Source organism: Lontra canadensis, unplaced genomic scaffold (assembly GCF_010015895.1).
Source record: "Lontra canadensis isolate GAN:19392208 unplaced genomic scaffold, GSC_riverotter_1.0 scaffold66, whole genome shotgun sequence".
NCBI lineage: Eukaryota > Metazoa > Chordata > Mammalia > Carnivora > Mustelidae > Lontra > Lontra canadensis.
The window spans coordinates 11,544,138-11,568,129 of NW_022631060.1; the positions used below are offsets into that span (position 1 = coordinate 11,544,138).

At 60.9% G+C, this 23,992-nt stretch overlaps 1 protein-coding gene across 1 annotated transcript; it reads right to left on the reverse strand.

Annotated features, from left to right (window-relative positions):
- Nucleotides 1-58: 58 nt before the first annotated feature.
- On the reverse strand, nucleotides 59-23,559 carry PTDSS2 (phosphatidylserine synthase 2). The gene is made up of 12 exons (XM_032879103.1): nucleotides 23,349-23,559; nucleotides 15,296-15,397; nucleotides 7,894-7,976; nucleotides 4,249-4,316; nucleotides 2,553-2,687; nucleotides 1,995-2,045; nucleotides 1,654-1,767; nucleotides 1,440-1,558; nucleotides 873-987; nucleotides 654-799; nucleotides 368-553; nucleotides 59-218 (listed from the first exon to the last, which is right to left on the reverse strand). The coding sequence occupies exons 1-12, from the start codon at nucleotides 23,528-23,530 to the stop codon at nucleotides 59-61; spliced, it is 1,461 nt and encodes a 486-aa protein (XP_032734994.1). The 5' UTR covers nucleotides 23,531-23,559.
- Between the last annotated feature and the right edge of the window lie 433 nt (nucleotides 23,560-23,992).

The following is a 23,992-nucleotide window of genomic DNA, read 5'->3' on the forward strand; positions in this document are numbered from 1 at the left end:
GGGAAAAAGGTGGGTATGACCCCATGGGCCGAGGGGCCCCCGGTGGCCGGGAGCTGCATCAGTTTGGGGCCGGCACGCCCTCGCTCTCCGGCTCCGTGGGCCCCGGGGCGTCTTCAGGCTCAGGCAGGTGTCCGTCCACATGGCTCACGGCCGTGCTCTGGTCGCCCCTGCTCTGCTGCTGCTGCCGCCGCGTCTCCTTATATCTCAGGGTGATGTCCCTGGGGACAGCGGGAGCCAGGTCACTGCCAGCCGGCCCACGGAGGTCCTGAGAAGCTGCCCCTCACAGGGACGCTCCCAGAGTCGCAGGGAGGGACCCCGTGACCCAGATGCCAGCTGACCCGGCCCAGGAGACGGCCCATGCCCTTACCGCAAGAAGAAGCGCCAGACGGTCCAGGTGAGCACGAGCACGGAGCCCAGCGTCCAGCACTGCGAGATGTAGAAGGGCAGGGACAGCGTGAGCGTGTGCGGGTCGTACTTGACGACGATGAGCAGCTCCGTGGCCGTGATGGCCGCCACCAGCCAGGCCTGCTGGCCCAGCTTCTTGTGGGGCTTCCTGCGGGGGGAGGGCACTCGGTTGAGGGTGCTGCGGCGGGGCCCCAGGGGCAGCAACGCCGAGGGGGCCTGGGCCCGCCCCACCCGCCCTGGGCCCTCACGGGTCGTCCATGAAGTCGTAGATCTCCCGCATGGCCACGCCGCCCACGTTCACGAAGAACACCAGCCGCAGGAGGACGAGGGAGTGCTCCGGGGGCAGCCACAGCACGAACTTCAGGTAGAACGTGTTCAGTTCTGCCAACAGAAACTGGGAGACACGGGAGGGTGGGTGGCAAGTCGGGCTGCCCAGCAGGCGCGCGCGTGACACAGGCCGGCCTTACCACCAGGATGATGCCGCACACGGCGAGCCAGCGGCGCAGGCTGGAGGCCGGCTTCCACTCGAAGCGGACCCAGCTGTAGGGCGTGAACTGGAAGGCGATCCTCTTCATCTTGCCCCTGGGAGCACAGGGCCCCGTCACCCCGCGGAGCCTCTGTCCTCCAGGCAGCCACGCCAGGCGCTTGGAGCCCAGTGGCTGCTCACTCCCTGTGCCCCCCGCCTGCTGCCCCGGGCCCCATGACGGATGGGTGTGGAGACCCCCCCCCCCGCTCCCCAGTGCCCCGCCGGGTCTGTTCCCAGACTGCTGCTTCCAATCCCAAAGTAAACAGGACCAAGTGCCCGTGAGGATCAGGTAAGGAGGGCAGCCCCGGGGGCACGAAGGGCAGCTGACTGCAGGCCCACTTCCTGGCCACCACCAGGGCCCTGGGGGGCGGATCTGGTGAGCAGAGGAAGCGGGCAGAATCCTGGTCCACTGTCCCCCCCCCCACCAAAAGGTGCACTGGCGTCACCTCCAGACCCCACGGGGACGCCCTGGCCCCCAGGGAACAGGGCGGCTGCTCAGGAGACGCACTTGTAGGTCGGAATGTTCCAGAGGCCCTGCCACTTGTACGTCTTCAGAGACAGCCACTCGAGTGTCTTCATGCCACAGTAGATGCCCAGCCCGTTGCAGACAAGCACGTCCATGATCCACTGGGGGCAGGAGCCAGGAGGGCAGGTGAGTGCCCCGCCCACCCGAGGGCCTCTGCACCCCCCCACCCCTGCCCCAGGCATCTGCTGGCACCTACGTGGTCCCACCAGCACTCGCTGAAGTTGGGCAGCTGGTGCTCCAGGCTGTACTCAAGGAACTCGAACATGACGCTCACGATGGTGCACATCCACCAGTCACGGATCATCAGGGTCTGCGGGCCGCGGCAGAGCGTCAGACCAGGCCTGCCGGGGGGACACCCCCAGCGCCTTCCCGGGCGGGGCAAGGCACTGCTGGTGCCAAGAACCAGCACAGGTCGGGGCCACAGCCCCCAGGCCCTCACCCACCATGCTCTGGCACTCGGAACGTCAGTGCACATCTGGGAAATGGGCTTGGAGCACAAGGCAGGCCCAGGGCGTCCCCCTGCCGAGGTCATCTTACCTTCAGGTACCAGCCAAGGAAGTGTGCCGGCACAAAGCCATCCAGCTTGTCCTGTAGCGGCAGGACACCTGCCTCAGGTGCAGCCCATAGCCCCCCGTCTCTCGCTCCCACCCACGTCCATGGCTGCTGGGACAGTCTCAGCCTTTCCAAGCAGCACTGGCTGGACCCGAGGGACAAAGCTGCGGTCCTGCGCACACACAGTCAGCATGCCCTGACCACCGAGGAGAGCCGGTGCCCTTGTCAGTGGGGTCCCCAGGGGAGTATGCAGCTGGGCCGAGACTACGTGTTCAGGCTGGATGGCAGGGACCCAGGCCCTGGTGAGCTCGGTCGGTGCCCCACATGTGGGCTGCACGACCCCCGGGGTCCCCTAACCCTCCTCCAAATGGGCTGAGCTAAAGGGAGTCCCGGGTCTAGCAGGAGGGAGGCCAGCGCCTGCCAGGGCCCATGCCACCCCCACCCCGTCTGATCTGCAGAATGACTGGGGTTCTAGAAACATCCAGGACAGGTCAGCAATACCCGGGCACCTGCCGAGCACTGGGCTCCTGGGCCCGCCCATACCCAGACGTTGTGGAAGGGGTCGCTCTCGTTGTGTGGGTCATAGATGAGGCAGTTTCCCCCGTAGTCCCTCTCGGGCAGTGGGACCCCCAGCCTAGGGTCCACGTACTTCAGAAACTGGCGGCCGTCCTGGACAGTCTGCAAGGCCAGCACCCTGGTTAGTGGGGCCAGACGCTGCTGGTGGCCACGGGAGCACCCGGCTAACTCCTGAAACCTCGAGCCACGTCTATGGCTTGGGGCGTGCGGAAAACACCTCCACTGAGGGGAGGCAAACACCGTCTCTGCTGCCGTCCCCCCAACACAGGGTTGGGCAGACTGGGGGGTCCACGTGCGAGGTGATGCCCCACTCCCCTCACGTGGGGACACAGCTGGGTCACCGGTCTTGCCGCCTGCCCTCTCCACGTCCCTCACGGAAGCAGCGCACCAGGACAGCTTTCCCAGACACGGGCGCCTACACTAGCAAATTGCTCCTTCTGGCCTTAGCGCTAAGGAGACTCCGGGGTTGCACGGTCAGAGGCTGCCCCACCTGCAGGCCCAGACCTTCCCCTTCCTTGGGCGCTCTCTGGCCGCCAGCTGGGGCCTTCAGTCCACAGGGAGGGATCCCAGGACGCCCACGGTCAGGACCCTGTCCCCCTGCTCCTGCCCCAAGTACTGGCCAAGGTAGGGAAGAAGCAGGGAGGAGGGTGAGGGAGGGGGCAGAGGACACAGACCTGCATGATGTCATGTGACCACGGCCCCCCTGTGCTACCCAGGTGCACTGCCTTGTCCTGCAATGGACCCTATTCCCCGCTTGGGGTCTCTGGAAATGACTCTCAGACCATGACATCACTGACAACTGAAATCACCCCCACGCGGTTTCAGAAACCATGGGATGTGAGGCTGGACACTGCTGTATCCCTGTGTCAGGACAGCAGGTCAGCAGGAGCCCAGGCTGGTGGGCACTGCACCCGGACAAGAGCTGAGAAGCCTCCGGAGGCTTAGCCCGCCACGGGGACACCCCACAGTGGTCACTCCTGAAATGCAAACAGAAGCAGGAGTCTCCACACACTGCCAACAGCGGCCACAATACAGATCCTGACGAGTGCAGGGGGCTGGGGGCTGGGGGCTGTCCAGCTGCTCCTTATAGGCGACGTGTACACGACTCACAGGCCCACAGTTGCGCCCACGAGAGCCCATCGCCGACAGCCCCGCTCTAGCAATGGTGCCGATGTCGCTGGCCACCCCACTCAGCAGAAGGATGCACGGGACCCAGACGCCCTTCAGGGGCCCCGGGGATGGAGGGGGAGCAGGTGGGTCGGTGGCTCTGGGGGACGCGGGGACGGGTGACCCAAGCTATGGCAGGGTCCTCTGCGTGGGGTGACAAACACGCGCAGTAACGGTACCGAAGAGGAAAATGGGACCACACGTGGAGCAGGGACGAGCGCCACTGACAGCTCCGAGGCTGTGCAGAATGGACTTCGCAGACCGAGGTCACCATCGCAGCAGACACCGGACCCAGCCAGCGAGGAACAGGAGCGACAGACACCAGCGCCCAGTCCTGACCCAAGGTTCACAGGGCGAGGGGTTTCCAACCTCCCTCTGAGCACACGGTGCGCCCAGATGGCAGCCCCCGCAGCCTCTGCCCACTCCTCCGGGGTCCAGCCTCGCTTCCAGCGGAAGCTGCGGACGGGCCACCCCATCTGACAGAGAAGCCGCTTACCTGGAAGAGTATGAAGATGAGGAACAGCTCGTAGACCACGCTGACGCACAGCCAGAACCTCCAGTACGCTGCGGAGACGCGGGGCGCAGGCGTCGGGCGGGGCCCCGCAGCCCAGAGAGCACCGCCCGTGCCGGCCCCTCCCCACCCTCCCAGTGGCCTCGGGGCACAGTCCCGGGCGGCACTACCCGCCCCCCCCAGCCCCCCCACCCTGCCGGCCATGCTTCCAGTCAGCTGCGGACCTGTCGCTCAGTGAGTACGCAGTAACCTTCTGCCGATGCCATTTATCGAGTTAAGAAAACCCATGGCCCAGGACGCAGTTTCTCCCACATGGGCAGGACACGGTTCCCCTCCGGTGTCTGCGGGAGGGGCCCCACCGACACGGTTTCTGGCGTGAGCCCCACTGGATCCCCGGGGTAGACTGCACCTGGCTGTGGCAGCCTGTCTGGGGAAACGCCTGCATTTGGGAGGGACGACCCGTCCCCGGGGTGGTGTCCTTCCCAGCTGCTGGAGGGCCAGAGCGCACACGTGCTCACCCCAGAAAGAAACGAAATGTGACGCGACAGAGGCGGCCCCTCGCTCGGCCGCCCGCAGACAACACACGCGTGTGTCCCGTCGGCTTGTCAGGGGCCGGCCAAACTGCCACAGAACGGAGAAGAAAGAAACTGTCCCTCTGGAGCCTCTGCGCAGCCAGGACCCCGTCTCTCCAGCGCTGGGTTCCCGGAGCTCATGCAGAAAGCGGTTTCTCACCAGCAGGCGGTGAAAAGGAGAGGGAGTTATTCCAGGACCAACGTGCTAACTTTCACCTTCCGGAAATCTTGATAACCCTGTCTGATAAAGGCCTAAGATAGCTACTTTCCCTTTGCTTACTACCACTGTTTATAAAAAACCTAACAGTTTGCTTTGAAAAACTCACTCCCCTTGAATAAAAAGGCTGGTGCTTGCCAAGGTGGGAGAGGCCTGGCCTGGCCTCCACGCTGCGGGCGAGGGGCAGCCCAGTGTGGAGGTGCTCACCCAGCTGTGGCCCGCCCAGCACTCGGGGACTGTGCCTCATCTGCTTGCGGGGGAAACAGCTCCAAGACCCAGGAGCGCCCAGGCTGGTGTGGGCGGAAGCAGGAAGGCGGTCAGTTCTCGGGGGACGGTTTGCTGAAGGAATTCTGGGGCACGGGATCAAGAGTGGACGTGACACGCTGCCCTTGTGGCCCTCGGGTCTGGGAAAAGCTTGGCAAGTTGTCCCTGGCCAAGGGCTACAGCAGGACCTGAAAGGGCCTTTGGAAAGTGACTCAGGCCACCTTCCCCTGAGCGCTCACCCCGCCACCATGCGAAGGCACCTTCCTGTGGACCCTCCGACACTGAATTTGTCTCCTCCCCGCCCACTGCCCCCAGTCAGGGGCCGGCCATTGCACACTGCCAGTCACCTCTTGTAGAGCCCCCCAGGGCCCAGATCCACCCACCCCCTCCTCAAACATCTGGCCAGCGCCGCGCCTCCCACATTCCCCATGAGCTCTCCCTGGAGCTCCCGGGAGACTCTGAGGCTGCTTTCCCTGGAGCCCCTGACCCACCGGCCTGCTTACTCTCTCCCTTGGCAGCGCGTCCAGCCAGCCCACGCCTCCCCCCACCTCCAGGGGGTCCTGCAGCGCCCACACCCGCACACCCTGCCGGGCGGGTTCCCCACAGCTGCACACGGCCGACAGGACTCCCGCCACCTGGTCCTCCTGCTGACACTAGGGAGAAGGGGCTCCAGAACGGGCTCCCACAGTCGTCAAACCACAACTGGCAGGGAACCCGTTTACACGGAGCCTCCAAACTGAAAGGAAGGTATAGCCGAGCTCAGAACACAAGCTGGGAGACGGCTTTCCGAGGGCAGGGGCCGGGGTGGCCCTCACGCAGCCCACGGAGACCACAGGGGACCCTTGCAGACGAGGGTGCCTGGCACCCCGACTGGACAGAACACACGGTGCCCCAGGAGTCCAGAGGCCAAGCAGCTGTCCGGCCCCCAGCACGGCCCAGCGCCCCCCGAGGGACCTGCCACGCCTGGAAGCACTGACTACCCGGTCCAGTAGACACGCATCGCACCTGGACTTTTGCTCTGACTTTTGGTGGCTTTTAAACCGTTCTCTTGCTTCTCCACTGTCCTGGCTGGAGTTCAGAGCCTTCAGAGGCTGGTGACGGAGCCAGTGGGCAGCTGGGGCGCTGGGTGACCCACAGGGAGGCACCAGGTGGTGTCACCCAGCAGACACTGAGGGGGCAGAGCAGCAGGCCACATGGGCCCGGCTCACGGCTGCAGCGCCTGCCGACCACTTCTGTGGGGTCGGTTCCACCACGGGCTTCCAGGGCGCACCCCCCGCCAGCCTGCGGCTTCCACTCCCAGGGCCTGGTGTTAAACGACCATCAGACCCACCCACAGACGCAGAAATTCACTACGGCTTTCTGAACGCTGGAGCACACGATGCTGCGGGCCTGGGCTCGCACCGCCACACGCCGGATGCTGGCCGGACAAGCAGCCATGAACATCCCACTGCCAAACACAGACTCACCAAGGAGCGTCTGCGCTAAGCTGAGGTGGGGAAGAAATGATAGAAAACCACACCAAAGAGGGTCCCACTTTCTAAGCTGTGTTATGTGTGTCTACTCCCAAAAGCACATTAAAACATAACAGTGGCTACTTTCTGTGGCTGATTTTTGTTTCCATTTAAAAATAGTTTTTTTATTTTTCAAATATTCCACGATGAATACCAACCCGTATTAACACAGAAACATGTGACTCAGCCTTAAGACTTGAGGAAGACTCACCACACCCTGCCCTTAGAGGCAGCCCCTCAACGAGGCTGGAGCCCTAGAGAGCTTGGGCTGGGGGTAGGACCAGAGACAGGACAGTGGGGGCAGGACAGGGGGACAGGATTCAGGACAGGACCAGGGGCAGGATGGGGGAAAGGAGAACTGGGGACTGGACAGAGGGGCATAGGACCAGGGATAGGACAGTGGGGGCAGAACTGGGTCAGGGCAGGACCAGGGATGGGACAGTGGGAGCAGGACAGGGGAAAAGGAAAGGGGAGCAGGAACAGGATGGGGGGGGCAGGGGAGAGGATAAGGGGGTAGGATTCCGGGCAGGACCAGGGGCGGGGGGGCGGGTGGCGTGACAGGAGGGCAGAATGGGGGATGGGATATGGGGTCAGGGCTGGGGGCAGGACCAGGGGCAGCATAAGCAGCGGTCTGCAGCTCCAAGGCTCAAGGGCTTGTTAGAACGCCTCCCTTAACTTGGGGGTCGGGGTGAGAGACAGGAGGACTCGTTGCCGATCACATGCGGCAAGCACCTCAATAGCAGGCCCACCAGCTCAGGGCCACACCAACCCCACGGCCAGTCCTGGGGCACCTCACTGTGCAGAAGAAGCCACCTGAGACAGAGTGGGGGGAAGGGGAAGAGGACAAGGACAACGGCAGGACAGGGTGAGGAGCAGAGGGTGGGAGAAGGGGCTGGGGCGAGAGGAACCCAGCCCTCACCGTCCTGAGGGGACGGCAGCGTGCCCTGGCCGGCCGGGAGGGGCTGGGGAGGAGGACAGGACACTCGCACCTGGCAGCACGGACGCGGAGACTGCTCGGGACAGAAGTGTTATGTGGGCACACGCGGACAAAGAAAGGACAAGTTACCTGGATGAGGTCTGGAAAACGGCCCGTCTTTAGCTTGTGTGACTCCAAAACATAAGAAAACCAAAATACTGGCCACAATACCTCTGCAAATAAAGAACAGACAGCCCCTCAGTGCGCGTCTCCCAGGCGGGAGTGACCCCGGGGGGCGGGCCGGGAGGAGGCCTTGGAGTACGGGGTTGGGGGGGCGGGCAGCAGGGAGGGCGACACCGTGGCCTCCAGAGCCCACGTGCCACCCAGAGGCAGCAACCCCCTCCGGAGAAGGGCCTTGATGGTGGGCTGGGCCTGACACAGGCTGCGACGTGGCGCCCCACCACGCTGCATGCTTCCCACCAAGAGAACCCCTACCATGTGTGCGCAGCCAGCCAGGCCCCAGAGGAAGGCCGCTTCCTGCCCCACAGAGCCGGGACCCAGCTCACTGCCGTTGCAGCCTACGAGAGCACCACGTGCATGTACGGTCACCAGGGTCGCAGACACACACGCGGCGGTGCTCATGGCCGCCCCGCCCAGCAGAGGGGCTGGGGCTGCGGTAGGGCTGGCTCTCCCCACAGCCGGCCCTTTCCCGGCAAAGACACACACACCGGCTGCCTCCAGGTGGGTTGTTGGGCTCCGACGCAAGCACATCATGAGACCTCACAGGAGGCCAAAGGCGTCAGCCTGAAACACCTCGTCTCCCTCTGCCCGCGAAGGGCACTCAGAGCCTAGGGCAGGCGCAGGCGAAGCCGGGCCCCACAGGAAACCCCGGCAGTCCTGTGCACGCCTGCCTGTCCCCACACCAGGGCCAAGGGCGGGGTGGAGGACCAGGATGAGGTCTGATCATGCCGGCCATGTGCCGCTGTGGCTGTGCTGCTTCCGCCCAGGGGACCCTGAGTCTCCCGGTCAGTCCCGGCTCCCGCGGCTGCTGGCCTTTGGACTGTAGGAGGCGCAGAGGGACAGAAGGACACCAGCCACTCCGTGTCCCCATCACAGGAGCCCATACAGAGGGCCCGAAGGCATGCCACTGCCCGAAGACGCACACTGGTCCGTCTGGGGGTTGGGGGAGGTGAGGTCTACACGGGCTGCGGGAGGAGCACAAAGACCCCCACTCAGCCGCTCTCCCAGGGCGACCCCCTCCAGCCCCTGGAGAGGCCCCTTCCAGCATGATCCCGAGACGGCTTTGCAGCCATGGGTGACCCGCAGAGGGCTCACCGTGAGGACAGACTGAGGGAGCTGAAATGTTAGGGCACCTGTGCCCCAGCGGTGCCGGGCGGCGCCTCCCACACTGGGTCTGCCCCCCCCGAGGCCAGCCCCGGCGTGGGCGCTGTAGCATTTAGGGCTACTTAGCAAGCGCGTCCGTCAGGCGCACAGTGTACAGAATGCCCGTTCTGCACCTTCCATCAGCACGGACGTCTGTCCCAGTTAACCAGTCCGTGCCGGTGCGTTAACTGCAGTCTGTGGGTTTTCAGATTTCCTGTCTGTCTGAAGCCCCCTTCCTGGGGCACGCAGGGGGCTCAGTGGGTTGAGCGGCTGCCTTCGGGCTGGGTCATGGTCCCAGGGTCCTGGGATCGAGTCCCACATCGGGCTCCTTGCTTGGGGGGGAGCCTGCTTCTCTCTCTGCCTGCCGCTCCCCCCGTTTGTGCTCTATCTGACAAATAGATAAAACAAACTCATAAAAATAAATAAAGCCCCTTTTCTGCCCCAGGATCCCACCCAGGACGCCCATGACATTCCGTTGTCCTGTCTCTTCCGCCCTTCTGGGCGGTGACGGCGCCTCAGACTTCCGTTTTGGAAGACCTGGACAGTTTTGAAGAGGACTGGTCAGGTTTCTGTTGGGTGTCCCCGTCAGAGCTGTCCGCTGCTCCCTGTGACTCGATTAGGGTTACAGGTTTTGGGAGTAAGATCATCTCATACCAGCATGCTCTGACGTCCCCTGGCTGGGGTGCCCTGTCAGCTGCCCTCCCTGCTCTGCTCTTGGGAGGGTCCCTCGGCACAACCTGCACACAAGGGCTGCGGGGCTGAGCCCCCACTCCTTGGCGAGGAGCTCCTAATTTAGCTAGAGGTCATCCGCGGGGTGACTTGTCTCTTCTCCCTCACTTGACCATTTTTATCAGCGCGGACCTGTGGGTGTGTATTTCATACCTTGAATTACGCTGTGATGCGACTTTATAAACTTTGTTGCTCAAATTGTTCCCACTTTGGCCACTATGAGGACTTTCAGTTTTCTCCTGTATCAGAGCTTTGACATAACCCCATCCTTATGGGATTCTGTTTTTTCTGAGCTCTTCCTGGCTGGCGCTAGACGACCCTCCAGACCTGGCTTGGCCTCCCCTTCCCTAGGCCTGGAATCAGCCTCTTGTCCGGGAGCCCTGGTCCCCTCGCTGGAGGACAGTCTGGGGAACCGAGTTCCGGGGGCCGGTGTGCTCGTCGCCACTGGGGCGTCATAGCTTCTGGGCCCCTTGGCGGACGGACAGAGCCGCCTGTGCTGACCGTGCACGTACTCGGATTGAACCGTGTCCCTGTGTGCCCTCGGGGTCCACCTTAAGCCGGTGCCTCCAGCTCCCAGCCGTCATCTCCTGGACCGTTCTCCCTCCGACTCCCTGTCGCCCCTACTCCACAGGGACACCCCAAGTCCCCAGCCTGCGCCGGCCACTAACTCGGTCCCTCACCCCAGAGGGTGCGAGCGGCAGCGGCAGAGCTGGTCAGACCCCCGCGGGAAGCACCTGCATCCCCGAGAGCCCAGGGCTCGTGTGCATGTGCTTTGCCTGGAGCCATGCAGACTCCAGCCCCGTCGCTGGGGTGGCCTCATGCGGGTGTGATGCCACGGAGCCTTGCACTGTCGGCCGCGCCCTGGGGTCCCCGACGTCCTGGCTTCCTTCCTTTTCTCTAATTTGCATCCATTAGGTTTGCTCTCCGTGTTGCCCAATGCAGAGGATCCCACAGCTACCATTACAGCATGGCACAGAGCACCTGAAACACCCCTTCAACTCCATGCTCCGTCCACGGACCCCCACTGCCCTAGACACCACTGACCTCACCACCACATGGCAGCACCTTTGCCAGAAGTCACCACGGAACATCACACAGTACGTGGCCTTTCCACACGGCTTCTTTCACTTTGTAAGACGCATCTGAGTTTCACCCTCCGTCTCTGTAGTGTTAAAAAGGAGACAGCAGGCCCAAAACAAAGTCACTTGGGCTGAGCCCCAGTCGGCAAACCAGAGACTTAGCACCCGCCTGAAGTGTGTCTTTACCCCAGGAACGTGACCTCCAAGCAGTCAGCATGGAGTTAGCCGGCTGGCGCTAGGCAACGGTCAGCCCCGCAGACCCCTTCCGCCCCCTCCTCTGCTCATTTCCTGCAGCGCCATTCTGTCTTTACAAACCTTTCCTCTTCTGCGGCTTGGCGGAGCTCCTTGTCGTGCTGGACGGGATGCCATCCACCACGAGCCGCTCAGTAAAGCCAACTGGACCTTTACGTTTACTCGGTTGAATTTTGTTATTTAACAATGGCCTCACAGCTCATTTCTTTTTGCTGCTTAGTAATATTTCATGGTCTAGACGTCCCTGTTTTTGTTTATCCGTTCACCTACTCAAAGGCATGCTGGATGCGTCCAAATTTGGGCACTTAGGAATGAAATCTCCTGTCACACCCATGTGCAGGCGTTGTTGTGGACACGAGTTTTCATTTCATTTGGGTAAGTACCTGGGATTCCAATGACTGGACCTCGTGGTAAGAATAAATTTAGTTCTACAAGGGACTGTCAAACTTCTGGTGTCGTACCTAAAAAGTCACCACCAAACCCCAGGTCGGTCACCAGATTTTCTACTGTTTTCTTCTGAGAAGTTTTATAGTTTCTTATTTTACATTTAGGTCGATAATCCATTTTCAATGATGGTGAAAAGCGTAAAGCCTGCATGTAGCTTCCTTTTGTGCATACGAACGGCCGTCCCAGCTCCGCTGGCTGGAAAGACTTTCTCCTCCGCCCCCCACGAAGTGACCCTCCTTGCATGGGTCTGGCCCCCCAACGGCTCTGCCACCACCACGCTGGCCGGGCAGGGTCATCTGGCCAGCTCTGCTCCTCTTCAGCGTATGAGTATGTTGTATCTCTGGCGCACCTTAATACGCAAATACATTCCCGTTCTACATGTGATAGCTTACTTGCGCATCGGTACGTATACGCTCACATGTGTACGTAAACATCCCCAGTGTCACCCGTGGTTAAGTCAATCAAGGAACCGTGGCCCATCCACACAGCGGACACTCCCCAGCAGCGCACCTGACCGACCACTGACAGGCACCGAGCGCGGGCATCACGAGGCCACTGGGCCACACGGAAGAAACCAGCCACGCTGCGCAGGCAGGGCGACTCGTGTGCACGAACCTATGGGGCAGACGGCGGGTCTGGAGGGCCAGATCTGCACAGACGCACGCACCTGCGGAAACCCGCTGGAGACACGTGCTGTGTCGGTACGGGGTCGATCAAGCTGACTTTGGAAGAAAAAACCTACTGCCCCAAAATAACAGAGTTTGTTAGATCCATAAAAAGAACAGTGACCCACAAGCTGAAATGGAGAACTTAAGGAAAACAAGCCAATTTTCTACACTTTAAATAATGTAAACGTAGACTTTTTTTTTTTTAAACGATAAACGTAATTTTCTGAAGCATTTTCTTTACATGAAACCTAAGTCTCGAGGCTTTAAAAGCTCTGACGTGATAGGAAGGGGCCAGCCCGGGGGCTGCCGGGGGGAACCACCCACACACCCATGAAAACTGCCCTGGAAGCAGCAGAGCCACAGATGTGCGAGGAAGGGGTGGGAGATCACCAGGGCAATGGAGGCTTCCAGGGACCAGCCAGGTAGGTTCCAGGCCACCTGCAGAAGTATGGAGCCGGGAGGGTGGTTCTTCTCTGTCACTAGACAAGGCCAAGAGGGACAGGGACTGTGCGCTATGCAGATTTCCAGTGCCCCGAGCAGACAAGTGTCCACTTCCCAACCCCCTCGAGGTGTCCCCTTCAGTGAAATGGCACAGGGGCTGTCAGGGTGGGGACCCCCCGCCATGGGCAGCAGCAGCTCAGGACAGGAAGCAGGTGTGAGGGGCAGAGGTGGGACGTGCCCACATGGGTCCATGGCTGCTGCCCAGACACAGCCCACACGGCCCCTTAACCCCGGGGTCCAGGCTAGCGGGGCTTCCTGGCAGGCATCTGGTGAGGAAGCACCGCCGCTGCGCCCTTGGAGGGCGTTCCCAGAATGCCCCGTGTGGGCCCACTGTTGCCAGGGGTGCACTCCAACCTGTGGCCACGCCCGTCTGCAGCTGCTCATCGCTGGCCTAACGTCACCGCACAGCGGACTCCTCAGATGGGACCATATCTTGCTTGCTGGTCCCCCCCGCCCCCATGTGCCCTGCAGACACCAGAGCTGGCAACCAATTCAGAGAGGGCCACAGCCTACTGGAAACACCCACTAAGCCAACGTGGCCTTAGTGTCTCCTGCACCCTGGGCTCGGGCCCCCTGGGGAGGAACCCCCACAGTGAGAGCAGCCTCAGGCCACAAAGGGGCCAAGCTCCCACTCCTACTTCTGGACTCCCTTGCCCACGCCCGCAGCAGCGACTGGCGCCCCCCAGTCAGCGAGGCACCGAATGACGGGCAGTGCCTGTGCAGGCGCATTAGAGCTGGAGGCTGACGCTCAGCGCTCGGGAGAAAGGGGAAGACCTCGCTCGGCTGCCCGGCCGACGGCGTGGGGGACGCGGGAGGACCTCCTGGGGTCCGGACCGTGCAACCGGCAGCCAGGGCACCTTGCGCTGACAAGGGAAGACAGACGAGCACAGAGGAGCAGAGCCCCCACCGCGTCAGGCTGCAGCCCAGGGGACCGGATGAGGGCTCTGAAGCACGTGCGCATGGGCCACCGGGCACACTGCTGACAGGGACACCTTGCGTCCTAGCAGGCGAGACACCCCGGGAGCTCGGGCCAGGATTCCCGCCACACTCTCAGGCGGACGTGAGCACCCGCACCGCACACGCCCCCACCATCTGACCAGCGATCTCCCAGCACCGCGCTCTGCCTCTGTTCCTCCCTGCTGCCCCCGTCCCACCAGAGCAAGCGGCTCAGAGGAGTGCTGGGGGCTTCATGGCCTGAGGAGTCCGTCCAGTACAGAAACCCCACAGCAGTCAGCTCGAACGCCACCTCATGTCCCTCACACACTTCTGAAAGGTGCCACAGAGCCCAGGACATTCTGGCAAAGAACACAGCCCAGCAGCTCGTCTGTGTCTGGGGATCACAGTGAAAGGGCAGCCTGCCCACTTCCTGACCTCAGGATGGCATCATCCAAAACACCGTCTGCATCAACAAATCTCAAGAATGGGACTGAAGGGAGACAGCCGCCCCGGGCCGCCACCACCATCCGGGTCCCCCCAGACACCCAAACTCACGGGCTCCGTGGCATTGTGATTTATATGAAGAAATACGTATTTCTCCATCCTGGTTTCTGGCACACAACCCCTAAAACCCTTGGCATTTCTGAAAGGATAAAGGTGTCTCTTGTTATGTTAATGAGGTGGCTTCTCATCTAAGGAGGGGGGCTGGCAGCCAGGAGAGCCAACCAAGGGATCAGAGGGCTGGTTCCAGCCCACCCTGTGACCTCCGGGGTTGGCAGCGGGGCTGCAGACTGGGTTCCGTCGCCAAAGACCAATGAGTTAGCCAGTCTGTGGCTAAGTAATGAAGCCTCCATAAAGCCCCGAGGACAAGGTTTTAAGAACTTCGGGATGGGGAACACGTGGAGACCCGGGGAGAGGGGTTTGCCTGGCAGGACCTCGAACGTTTCCCCAGACCTCACCCTGGGCATGTCTGTTGGGCTGTTCCTCACTTGGATCCTTAACCAGCTGGGGATCTAGTAAGTGAAATGTTTCCCTGAGTTCTGTGAGCTGCTCTGGCGAATGACTAGAACCAAGAAGTCACAGGAACCTCGGATTTATAGCCACTTGGGTCAGAAGCACAGGTGACAACCCCGACTTGTGCGTGGCACCGGAAGTGGGGGGAGGGGACAGTCTTGCAGGACCAAGCTGCACTGCAGGACACGCAGGTGTCCAGAGCGTCGCTTCGGAGGTGTGTGGGGAAACCGTCCCTCCCGTCAGAGCTGGAGAGCTTTCTGGGCTCCTTCCCTCGTGCTGCCCCAGCGCACTCCAGTCGGCTGCTCGTGGGAATCCCGCACAGGCTGCAGGTCGCATGAAGGATGGCGCCCCCGAAGGTCCTGGACATGTGGAAATGGGGCTAAAAGGCCACACAGCTCAAGAGGCAGCCGGGGAGAGACGCTTGGGGCGCACACAGCGGTGGGGGGCTGGGAGCCCAGCCAGCCTCCGCGTGGAGACCGCCCCGAGCCAGGCGCGGCCGGTAGAGCAGGCGCCCGCGCCCAACCACGCCAGGGGCCTGCTTACCTCTTGGTGTTGTAGGCCGTGTCCCGAGGTGTCTCCTCCAGCAGAGTCACGTAGCCGAGCGCGCAGGTGAGGATGAAGAGCACAGAGAGGGTGTGGGCCCGCCTGGAACGCAAGCGCACGGAGGGCGCGTCAGAGCGCGGCGCGGCCCCCAGCCCACGCCCGGAAACCCCAGCCGAGTCACTAGCGCCAGCGCCTGGTGGGTCTGTGTTGGCTCCGTCACCCCGCCGTGGAGTGGGAAGAGCCCCTCGCTGTCGGGAGAGCAAACGGCCCAGCGGGCGCTCAAGGCTGCGGGGTCGGAGGTGGGAGGTGCGACTCCGGCGGCGGTCCGTGGCTCAGGGACCGGGTAGCAGGGAAACAGGGCGGTTTCCACAGAGCCAGAGAGACGGCCTCAGGATTCACGAAATTACCACATCCGAGAGATTCCAAAGGACAGCCCGCGAAAGAGGTGAGAGAAAGGGACACCAGCACCCAAGTGAGGAGGTGAGTGTCCCCAGCAGTACCATTTACTCAGAAGACCTGGCAGGGGGCGCCCGGGGGGCTCAGCTGGTTAAGCCTCTGCCTTCAACTCAGGTCATGATCTCAGGGTCTCGGACGGAGCCCCGCATCGCCCCGCATTGAGTGGCGTCGAGCTCTCTGCTCAGCAGGGAGCCTGCGTCCCCCTTTCCCACCCCCTCTGTGCTCTCTCTCGCTCTCACATAAATGAAATCTTAAAAAAGAAAAAAAAAAAAAGACCACGATGATCTGGCAGAGACACAGGCTTGGCCCCTTCTGGCCACCCCCACTCTGGAAGGAGGCGGCGGGGCTCTCTGGCAGCCGGGGGTGCAGCTCCCCTGGGAGCAGGGTCCACAAGCAGTCGGGCCCCCGGGCTGCCGGGTGAGTAGCTCACACCGAGACAACCCTGCACACATCATGGCATGGGGGTGCTTCCAACCCAGGAGGAGTCCGCATCCAGCAGGAACGCCTTTCAGGAACGGGCTGACCACTGTCTGAGCAGGAACACGGAGGCTGGAGGGAGGGAAGGAGGCCGGCTCTGGGAGGCCTGCTCACCCGTCCTCAGACAGAAAGAAGCCAGCCCACCGGGAAGGAACAACGGCAACAGAAATGGTAAAGGTCTGGTGAAACAGACCGTCCTCCTCACCACTTCTTCAAAACGTGTCTACCTACTGAAAGCAGCCCCCGTAACCCCGTGTGCGGGGCCCGCAGCCGAAGGCAAGGGGCTGAATGGGTCCGCATGACCCGATGCGGCAGGGCCGGGTGGCAGGGACCGTGGAAGCCCAGGAGGACACACTGGAGACCTAATCAAAACCAACACGTCTGTCTGCGGAGGCAGAGACACGACCAGCCACGGGCGGGAGAGGGGCAGGGGAGCAGAAACAGGGACAAGGGATAAAATGGCAGACCTGAACACATCAATACCTAAACACAAATGACCTAAAACCACCACCGAACACGGGAGGCTGTCCCATGCGTGGCACCATGCGGCCGCGGGACAGGGGGGTCTCAGACCTTATGCACCACGTGACCCTGCTGATGTGGCGCTCTCCCAAGACCAGGCCAGAGGCTGGGCTGAGGCTGCACTCCGTGCCCGGCCCACAGCAGCAGCCACAGACACCTGCAGAGAAGCCCACAGATCTGCCAAGGAGGTGGCCCTGTGAAGCCAGATTTACTGCAGGAACTTACAAAACAGAGTAAATACAGATCTCTAAATTGTTATGCATTGACCATTTCTGGGACAAAGTCAGGATCCAGGAAGAGCCAAGAGCAGAACGCCGATCCCACACACCTCTGAGAAGGCGTGACCCAGACATCTGCAGGGAGTAAGAACCCTCGGGCCCAGTTCCCAACCGCAGCAGTTCCAAGAAACAACGGGTTTCTCCAACCGGTGCATATTTCTTTCTTTTTTTTCTTTTAAGGTTTTATTTAGGGGCGCCTGGGTGGCTCAGTGGGTTAAGCCTCTGCCTTCGGCTCAGGTCCTGATCTCAGGGTCCTGGGATCGAGCCCCGTATTGGGTTCTCTGCTGAGCAGGGAGCCTGTTTCCCCCTCTCTCTCTGCCTGCCTCTCTGCCTGCTTGTGATTGCTCTCTCTGTCCAATAAATAAATCTTTAAAATAAAGATTGCTGGGCGATCCCCCACAGTCCCTCGGGCACCTGCCACCCCTCCTGGTGCTGGCACCGCATACAAGAGGCACCCCTGTGGGTGTCCCGCCAGGACTGCCTCTCTGGGGCATAGAAGCTAAAATTAAAATGTGAAAGCCTTTTGTCCCAGTCTTTTTTTTTTAAATGGAGGCTCCATGTGGAGTTCAACACAGGGCTTGAACTCACGACCCTGAGATTAAGACTTGAGCTGAAATCAAGAGTTAGACACTTAAGTGACTAAGCCACCCAGGCGCCCCTGTCCTGGGTCTTAAAACCAGGTTTCTTTCATATCACTTTGCACAAGCAGTCATCTTCCTATAGTTTCTCTGGGCTAAAACACATGCCCTGATGGGGGCAGCTCTGGTCATACATCTTTCCATCCTCCACAAGGATTATCTGAAAAATAAAAACAACTATTTGTCCCTTGGGATCAATGGTCACACTGTCATTCAGGCAGTCACCCGTGGCCCTGCAGAGCAGAATTAGGAATCAGTAGGACCTCCTCTGTCCCATCCGAGATAGGAGGGAGGCAGACAGTCAAGAAGCCAGGGGAAGAGGACAGGGCACCACAGTCTCAGAGCAGAACAGACTTCAGAACTGCTAAAATCAAGTGCTACTAGAAAGCAAAATCTTTATTATTAAATTATAAAATCCATCTTTAAAAAGCTCCCCTCTTCGGGGCGCCTGGGTGGCTCAGTGGGTTAAAGCCTCTGCCTTCAGCTCAGGTCATGATCTCAGGGTCCTGGGATCGAGCCCCGCATCGGGCTCTCTGCTCAGCAGGGAGCCTGCTTCCCCCTCTCTCTCTGCCTGCCTCTCTGCCTGCTTGTGATCTCCGTCTGTCAAATAAATAAATACAATCTTTAAAAAAAAAAAGCTCCCCTCTTCTGGACAGCAAAGGAAATCATTGACAAAATGGAAAGGCAACCTAGTGAAAGGGAGAAAATAGTTGCAAATCATGTATCTGGTAAGGAGCTCATATCCAAAATATGTGAGGAACTCACCAAACTCAACAGCAAAAAACCAATCCAATTAAGAAATGGGCAGAAGACATGAACAGACTTTTCCAAAGACGACACCCCGATGGCCCAGAGACAGGAAAAGATGCTCAACCTCACTCAGCGTCAGGAAAAAACGAACTGAAACCCTGAGGAGACACCACGTGACGCCTGTCAGAAACGGCCGAAATGAGCGGGTCGGGAATCGCCAGGTGTCGGCGAGGATGCGGGCGCGGGAGCCCTCGTCCCCGTGCGTGGGACACAAGCTGGGGCAGCCGTGCGGGACCACAGCGGGGAGGGTCCTCAGAAATTAAATAAAATTACTGTAAGACCCAGTAATTCCACTACTGGGAATCGGGAGGAAACAAAAGCACCAAGTTGAAAAGATGTCTGTACCCGATGTTACTGCGGCGTTATCTCCAGCAGCCGAGGTGCGGCGGCCCGAGCGTCCGTCCGCCATGAACGGATAAAGCAAACATGTATTTCTACGATGGAGTGTCACTCAGCCACAAACAGAAGAAATCTTGACCTGTGCAACACAGGCGGCACCTGAGGACATTGTGTCGGGTGAGGTAAGAAAGAAAACGCTGTGTCATCTCTCTTACCTGCGGGACCTAAACACAAACCCCAAACTCACAGAGGTGCCCGGGGGGCTTGGCTGGCTGGGCGTCCGACTCTGGATTTCAGCTCCGGTCACAGTCGTGGGGTGGTGCGACTGAGCCTCGCGGCAGGCTCCACGGCAGGCATGGCACCTGCTCAAGATTCTCTCTCCCTCTGCCCCCCACCCACCAGCCCGCACGCGCGCGCGCTCTCAAAACAAAACAGAAAAGCCAAAATCACAGAGACAGGCTGATGGTTATAGGTGGGAAAATAATAAAGTTGCCTTCTTGATAAAAAAAAATTTTTGTTAAATCACTTTATAAATATACCGTATTGACCAACAGTGATGTTTAACAGGTACCGTATTTGTAGTTCTCCGAGCACTGGCAACACATTATTACAGCACCTCGATGAAGAAACATTATCAGCCCAGTCCTTCTGTTCTTAAATATTTTTAAACATTTTATTAGAGAGAGAGAGAGAGAGAGAGAGAAAGCGCGTGTGCACAAGCAGGGAGAGCAGCAGGCAGAGGGAGAAGCAGGCTCCCCACTGAGCAAGGAGCCCAACATGGGGCTCGATCCCGGGACCCTAGGATCACAACCTGAGCGGAAGGTTAACCGACCGAGCCCCCCAGGTGCCCCAGCCCAGTTCTCTGCGGGCAGAATTGCAGGTGCAGATTACCTGCTGTCACGGAGACCAGGTAGTGTCTGCGTGGTCAGACCTCTACCCCCGACAGCGCTTTCAAAGGCAACTTGTGGCAACAAAGGGAAGTCCCAGGACAGCGGCCAGGGGGGACAGAACTCCGCTAATTCTAATGGTCAGACCATTGCTCAATCCACAGCCTGTGCTTTCCTTTGACTTTCAGCGTAAAGCTTACATTCCCCACTGGGACACTCTTCCGTGGGAGGGATGGGACACAGCAGGAAAGCGTGGACTTTACCACCAGGCTTGCAGCTCAGCACACGTGCAGTGTTGACTAACTCTTCGTCTTTTAATTCCCCCATCTTCGAAATGAGAATAGAAATACCAGCTTGCAAGTTTGGTGCAGAAAATGAAAAGGTTACCCTGTAAGTCTGGTAAGAACAAAAACATAGCCCAAAATGTCTCCCTGGCCTTGCACATAGCACCATTTCCACATGTGGGATAGAGGGGCCGCTCTGGAGAGCACCCAGCACTCTACAGGCAGACCTCCCTGGCCCTCCCAGATGCCTCCTTTGGTGCAGTGGGTAACAGATAACTCAGGGGAGGCTTGGGTCCTGTGATCCAGGCAGAGGACAAGAGTGGCCATAAGTCCTGTGACTCTCCAGTCACTCAGCATGGTGAGGGTGTGAGGACAGCTGGCTCCCTGCCACTGTGAGTGGAAAATACCCAGGTGTCAGTCCCTAGAGCTGACCACACTCATCATGCCAAGCGGGCAGAGAGGCAGGCCGGCTAAACCCATGAGAGGAACGCGAAGGTGTGGCCAGCACACTGAGAGCACAAGGAAGCCTCGGCCGGGAAAGGCCAAGGCCAGAGGGCTTGCCCCAGGCATGCAAAGAGCTATCTGCGGTCATGGCAGTGACCCTCCTGGCCTGCTGACCAACATGACTGAAAAGGCATCAGCTGCAGAGCCAAGCCTCCCAGATATGGGCAAAGCTGGCAAACCCCTGCCCCACCAGGACTGAGAAAGGCATCTTTGGAACATGGGCGTTCACATCACCTCCACATGCTCTTGCAGCTACCATACGACCTACTGCAGACAGCAGGGTCCTGGGGTCACTAAGAGTGCTCGCCCAAGGCCCGGTGGCTAAGACGCATGCACTCCCAGAACATTGCAACCATCTCCCCCCTCCTGCCTTAGGAGCTGGTTAGGAAGTGTGCTAACCCAGTAGCAACACCCAACTTCCGTCTCCAGGTGACAAGCCCGGGGGCATCTCTTCAGGACAACAAGTCTCCAGGTGTCTCCTAAACCATCTTCAGAAAAAGAGCTAGCCCGTCTTTGTGCTGTTCCTTTAAGTGTGTGTCCTACATGGCGCCCAGAGGCTCCATGCTGGAGACCACCACTGGGAGGAGAAGCAGTGTCCTTCCCACTTAAGACCCCAGCAGTCCTTATGCCCCATCCCTTGGGCCTGGTTTCTGGGAGCCCAGCTTCAAGCTCCAAGGCACAGGCGAGCCCTGAACCCTAATTACATACCCTGTGGCTAACAAGTGGTAAGAGATACCCAGAGTCCTCCACAGCCCAGTGCAACCACCAGCCTGGGGCATATTTTGTGAAAACCCTATAAACAAAGTTTTGAATCATACAAAAGTTCCTTTGAGCAATTCTGGAACACAAAATCATTTCCACAAAAACATACTTTTAGTCTTTACATGAATTTTTTTATAACATTCATTATTATTCATTATTAAAATTCTCTAAAACACAAAATGAAAGTTTTTAAACCCTAACACAGCAAGCCAGTGAGAGGGGGTTCAGAAGGTAGCAAGTGGCTAAGCTCTGCAGCTAAGAATGAGTAGCCCTCACCAAGCAGGCACCCGGTCTGCTGCCTTGAGGAAATGTGAAGCTCCTTTCCCTACCCAGGTGAGGGGAGGCCTGGGGTGCCCCGGGGACATGCACAGACCCAGACCGCAGGGCACAGCACACAGCACCCGTCACACCTGTGGTGGGGAGGCATGAACCTTCCACCGGGAGACCCGCCGGGCAGGCACCTGAAACCGGCCAGCCCTGTCCCCTTCCCTCCTGGAAAGCCTTCGTGGTCCCCCACCAGCCCTCCTCGCAGGTAAGCTCAGCTACAGCAGGCGACTGTGTGTCCAACTGACCAAGCCCCTTGTGGAAAAGACTTGGCGGGGGAGGGGGTGCCAGTCTGTGCTTCTAAAGCCATCAGCACACGTCTTTCACGGCGCGGCTGAGGCGACGGCTCCCTGGCTTCCTCGGGTGCTGCAACCTCAGCATCCCTGCAGCCAGGACACTGTGTGCCTTCCGAAGCCCCAGGGTCAGGCCAGAATCTCAGCTCCTTGCTCAGGTCTCTGCTGAAACCCGCAGAACAGTACCTGACACCCAGGTGGGCCCCCCCCCAATATGTCAATCAATCGGAAACAGGAAGCAAGCACAGCCAGTGCGTTTCGGGATGGTGCCTGCCCTCCACCGTCGGAAGGGGACGTGCTGGTGGAGAGGCCTGACCTGCACGCGGCTGGCCCAGCAGGGTCCATGAGTGCTCTGGGCACTCAGGGGCCACAAGTCCCTTGACGGGGCACGCTGCCCCTCTCTCCCTCCCACTGGCTCCATGGCCACCTGAAAGCATGATGTCCCTGAGGCAGAGCTGATAGCTATCCTGGTGCAGCAGCTGCTGGCACCCACAGGTTAGACCCCAATTTCATCCAGATGCAGGGCTGCTCTCCCACGAACACCCCCTTCCTGCATGTCTCCCGACTCTGATAAAAGCCAGGACATCCACTCAGCCCCAGGGGCATGTCCTGCAGAGTTTCCAGCCTGGAGCAGCGCCTTCCCCTCAAACATTTACTCCCCTGCCCGGATCTTCTGCAACAATCCCGCAGCTGGTGCTTCCAGGTGGCAGCCCCCTCGCAGCTGTGGTCACACCTACTGTGCCTCTGCCGCCCCAGGGCCGACCCCAGGTCTGAAATGCGGCACTCTGCTGTTTAGCTGGACAGGAACTGAGCATCCAGGGCGGCAACCCCAACGCCAGCCCTCAGCAAGCCTGCCTTCTAGGACACCGGGTTCATCTCTCCTGCCAAGGAGGAAAGAAAGGCTCCAACAGGTGAAGGTCTACCCCAAGGTCAGAGCCCTCTGACCCGACTCGGCATAAAGCAAGAGCGCCACGTCTTCCAACACAGGCTCTGGAAGGGCGGGCGCTGCTCGCGGGGGCCCCTCCCTCCTGACGCCCATGGAGGCAGCCTGGGGGACAGCCTGACCCTGAGGCGTGGCCTGGACTGAGCCGCGCGGGGGTCGAAGGGCTGGTTCCGCAAGCGGCAACCGACAAGAGACCGAAACCGTGGGTGACTAACACCCGCCCAGGTCCCGGCACGTGGGCAGGTGCCCGTGCTGGTCACGGTCACTGCTACGTGCCTGGGCGAGCGGAGACCATGTCACCCAGGCGAGCGGCAGACGCCAGAGAAAGGCGCTCCGGACGGCGGGCCCAGGGGGACTCTGCAGCCGGGTGGCCCGGGAGCAGGGGCGAGGGCCCGACCCGCGCGCTGGAGCGGCGGCGGCGGCCGGCCGCGGCGGGGCTGCGCGGGGGCCGTCCCGGGGCCTCGGGGCGGCCGTCGCCCCCAGCCCCAGGCGCCCGCGCGACCCCGACGGCCCCTCCGCCGAGCCCCGCCGCTCACCAGAAGAAGGTGTTGGTGCCGTCGTCGTAGACCTCGGACTCCGTGCTGCGGCGGCCCGCGCCCCGCCCGCTCGCTCCGCCCGCGGCCGCCCTGTCCGGCGGCTCCTCCAGCGAGGCCTTGCCCGCGGGCGCCGGGGACCCCGGCCGCGGGCCCCAGCCGCCTCTGCGCTCGCCCCTCCGCATGGCGCCCGCCCTGCCGCTCCGCCCCGCCCCGCCCCGCGCCTTGACCCCACGCACTGCGGGTCACCGCGAGGGCGCGCGGCGCGGGGAGCGCCGGGAAGGGGTCGCTGCGATGCCCCGGAGGGGTCTCAGGAGAGCACGGGCGAGGGGCTGCGAGGAAAGGGTGGGCTGTGCATTGTGGGACTTGGAGTCCGCGCGCCTGGGCCGCGGGGCACGCTGGACCTCGTAGTCTCTGAGGCCGCGGGTGGGAAGCGGTGCTTGCTGGGAAGGATGCCGCCTGGTTGCTAGGAAGCCGGAAGCGGCCGTCCCCGGGGCCGCGGGTGGGGGCTGCCCCAGACCCTCGGGCTCCCGCGGGCCGGGCCCCAGCCCCTCCACCCTCTCGCCCCTTCCCGCTCCGCCCCCGGGCTGCCCCGGAGCGTCCTCCCGCCGCGAGTCTGCACCCCGACCCTCTGGGGCTCCGCCCCA

Coding starts and splice junctions, on each gene's coding strand:
- PTDSS2 (XM_032879103.1), bottom strand. CDS start 23,530: ATGCGGAGGGGCGAGCGCAGAGGCGGCTGGGGCCCGCGGCCGGGGTCC. Junction 988..1,439: donor TGGAACATTCCGACCTACAA/GTGCGTCTCCTG, acceptor CTGTGCTCCCAG/GGGCAAGATGAAGAGGATCG. Junction 554..653: donor TACGACTTCATGGACGACCC/GTGAGGGCCCAG, acceptor CTCCCCCCGCAG/GAAGCCCCACAAGAAGCTGG.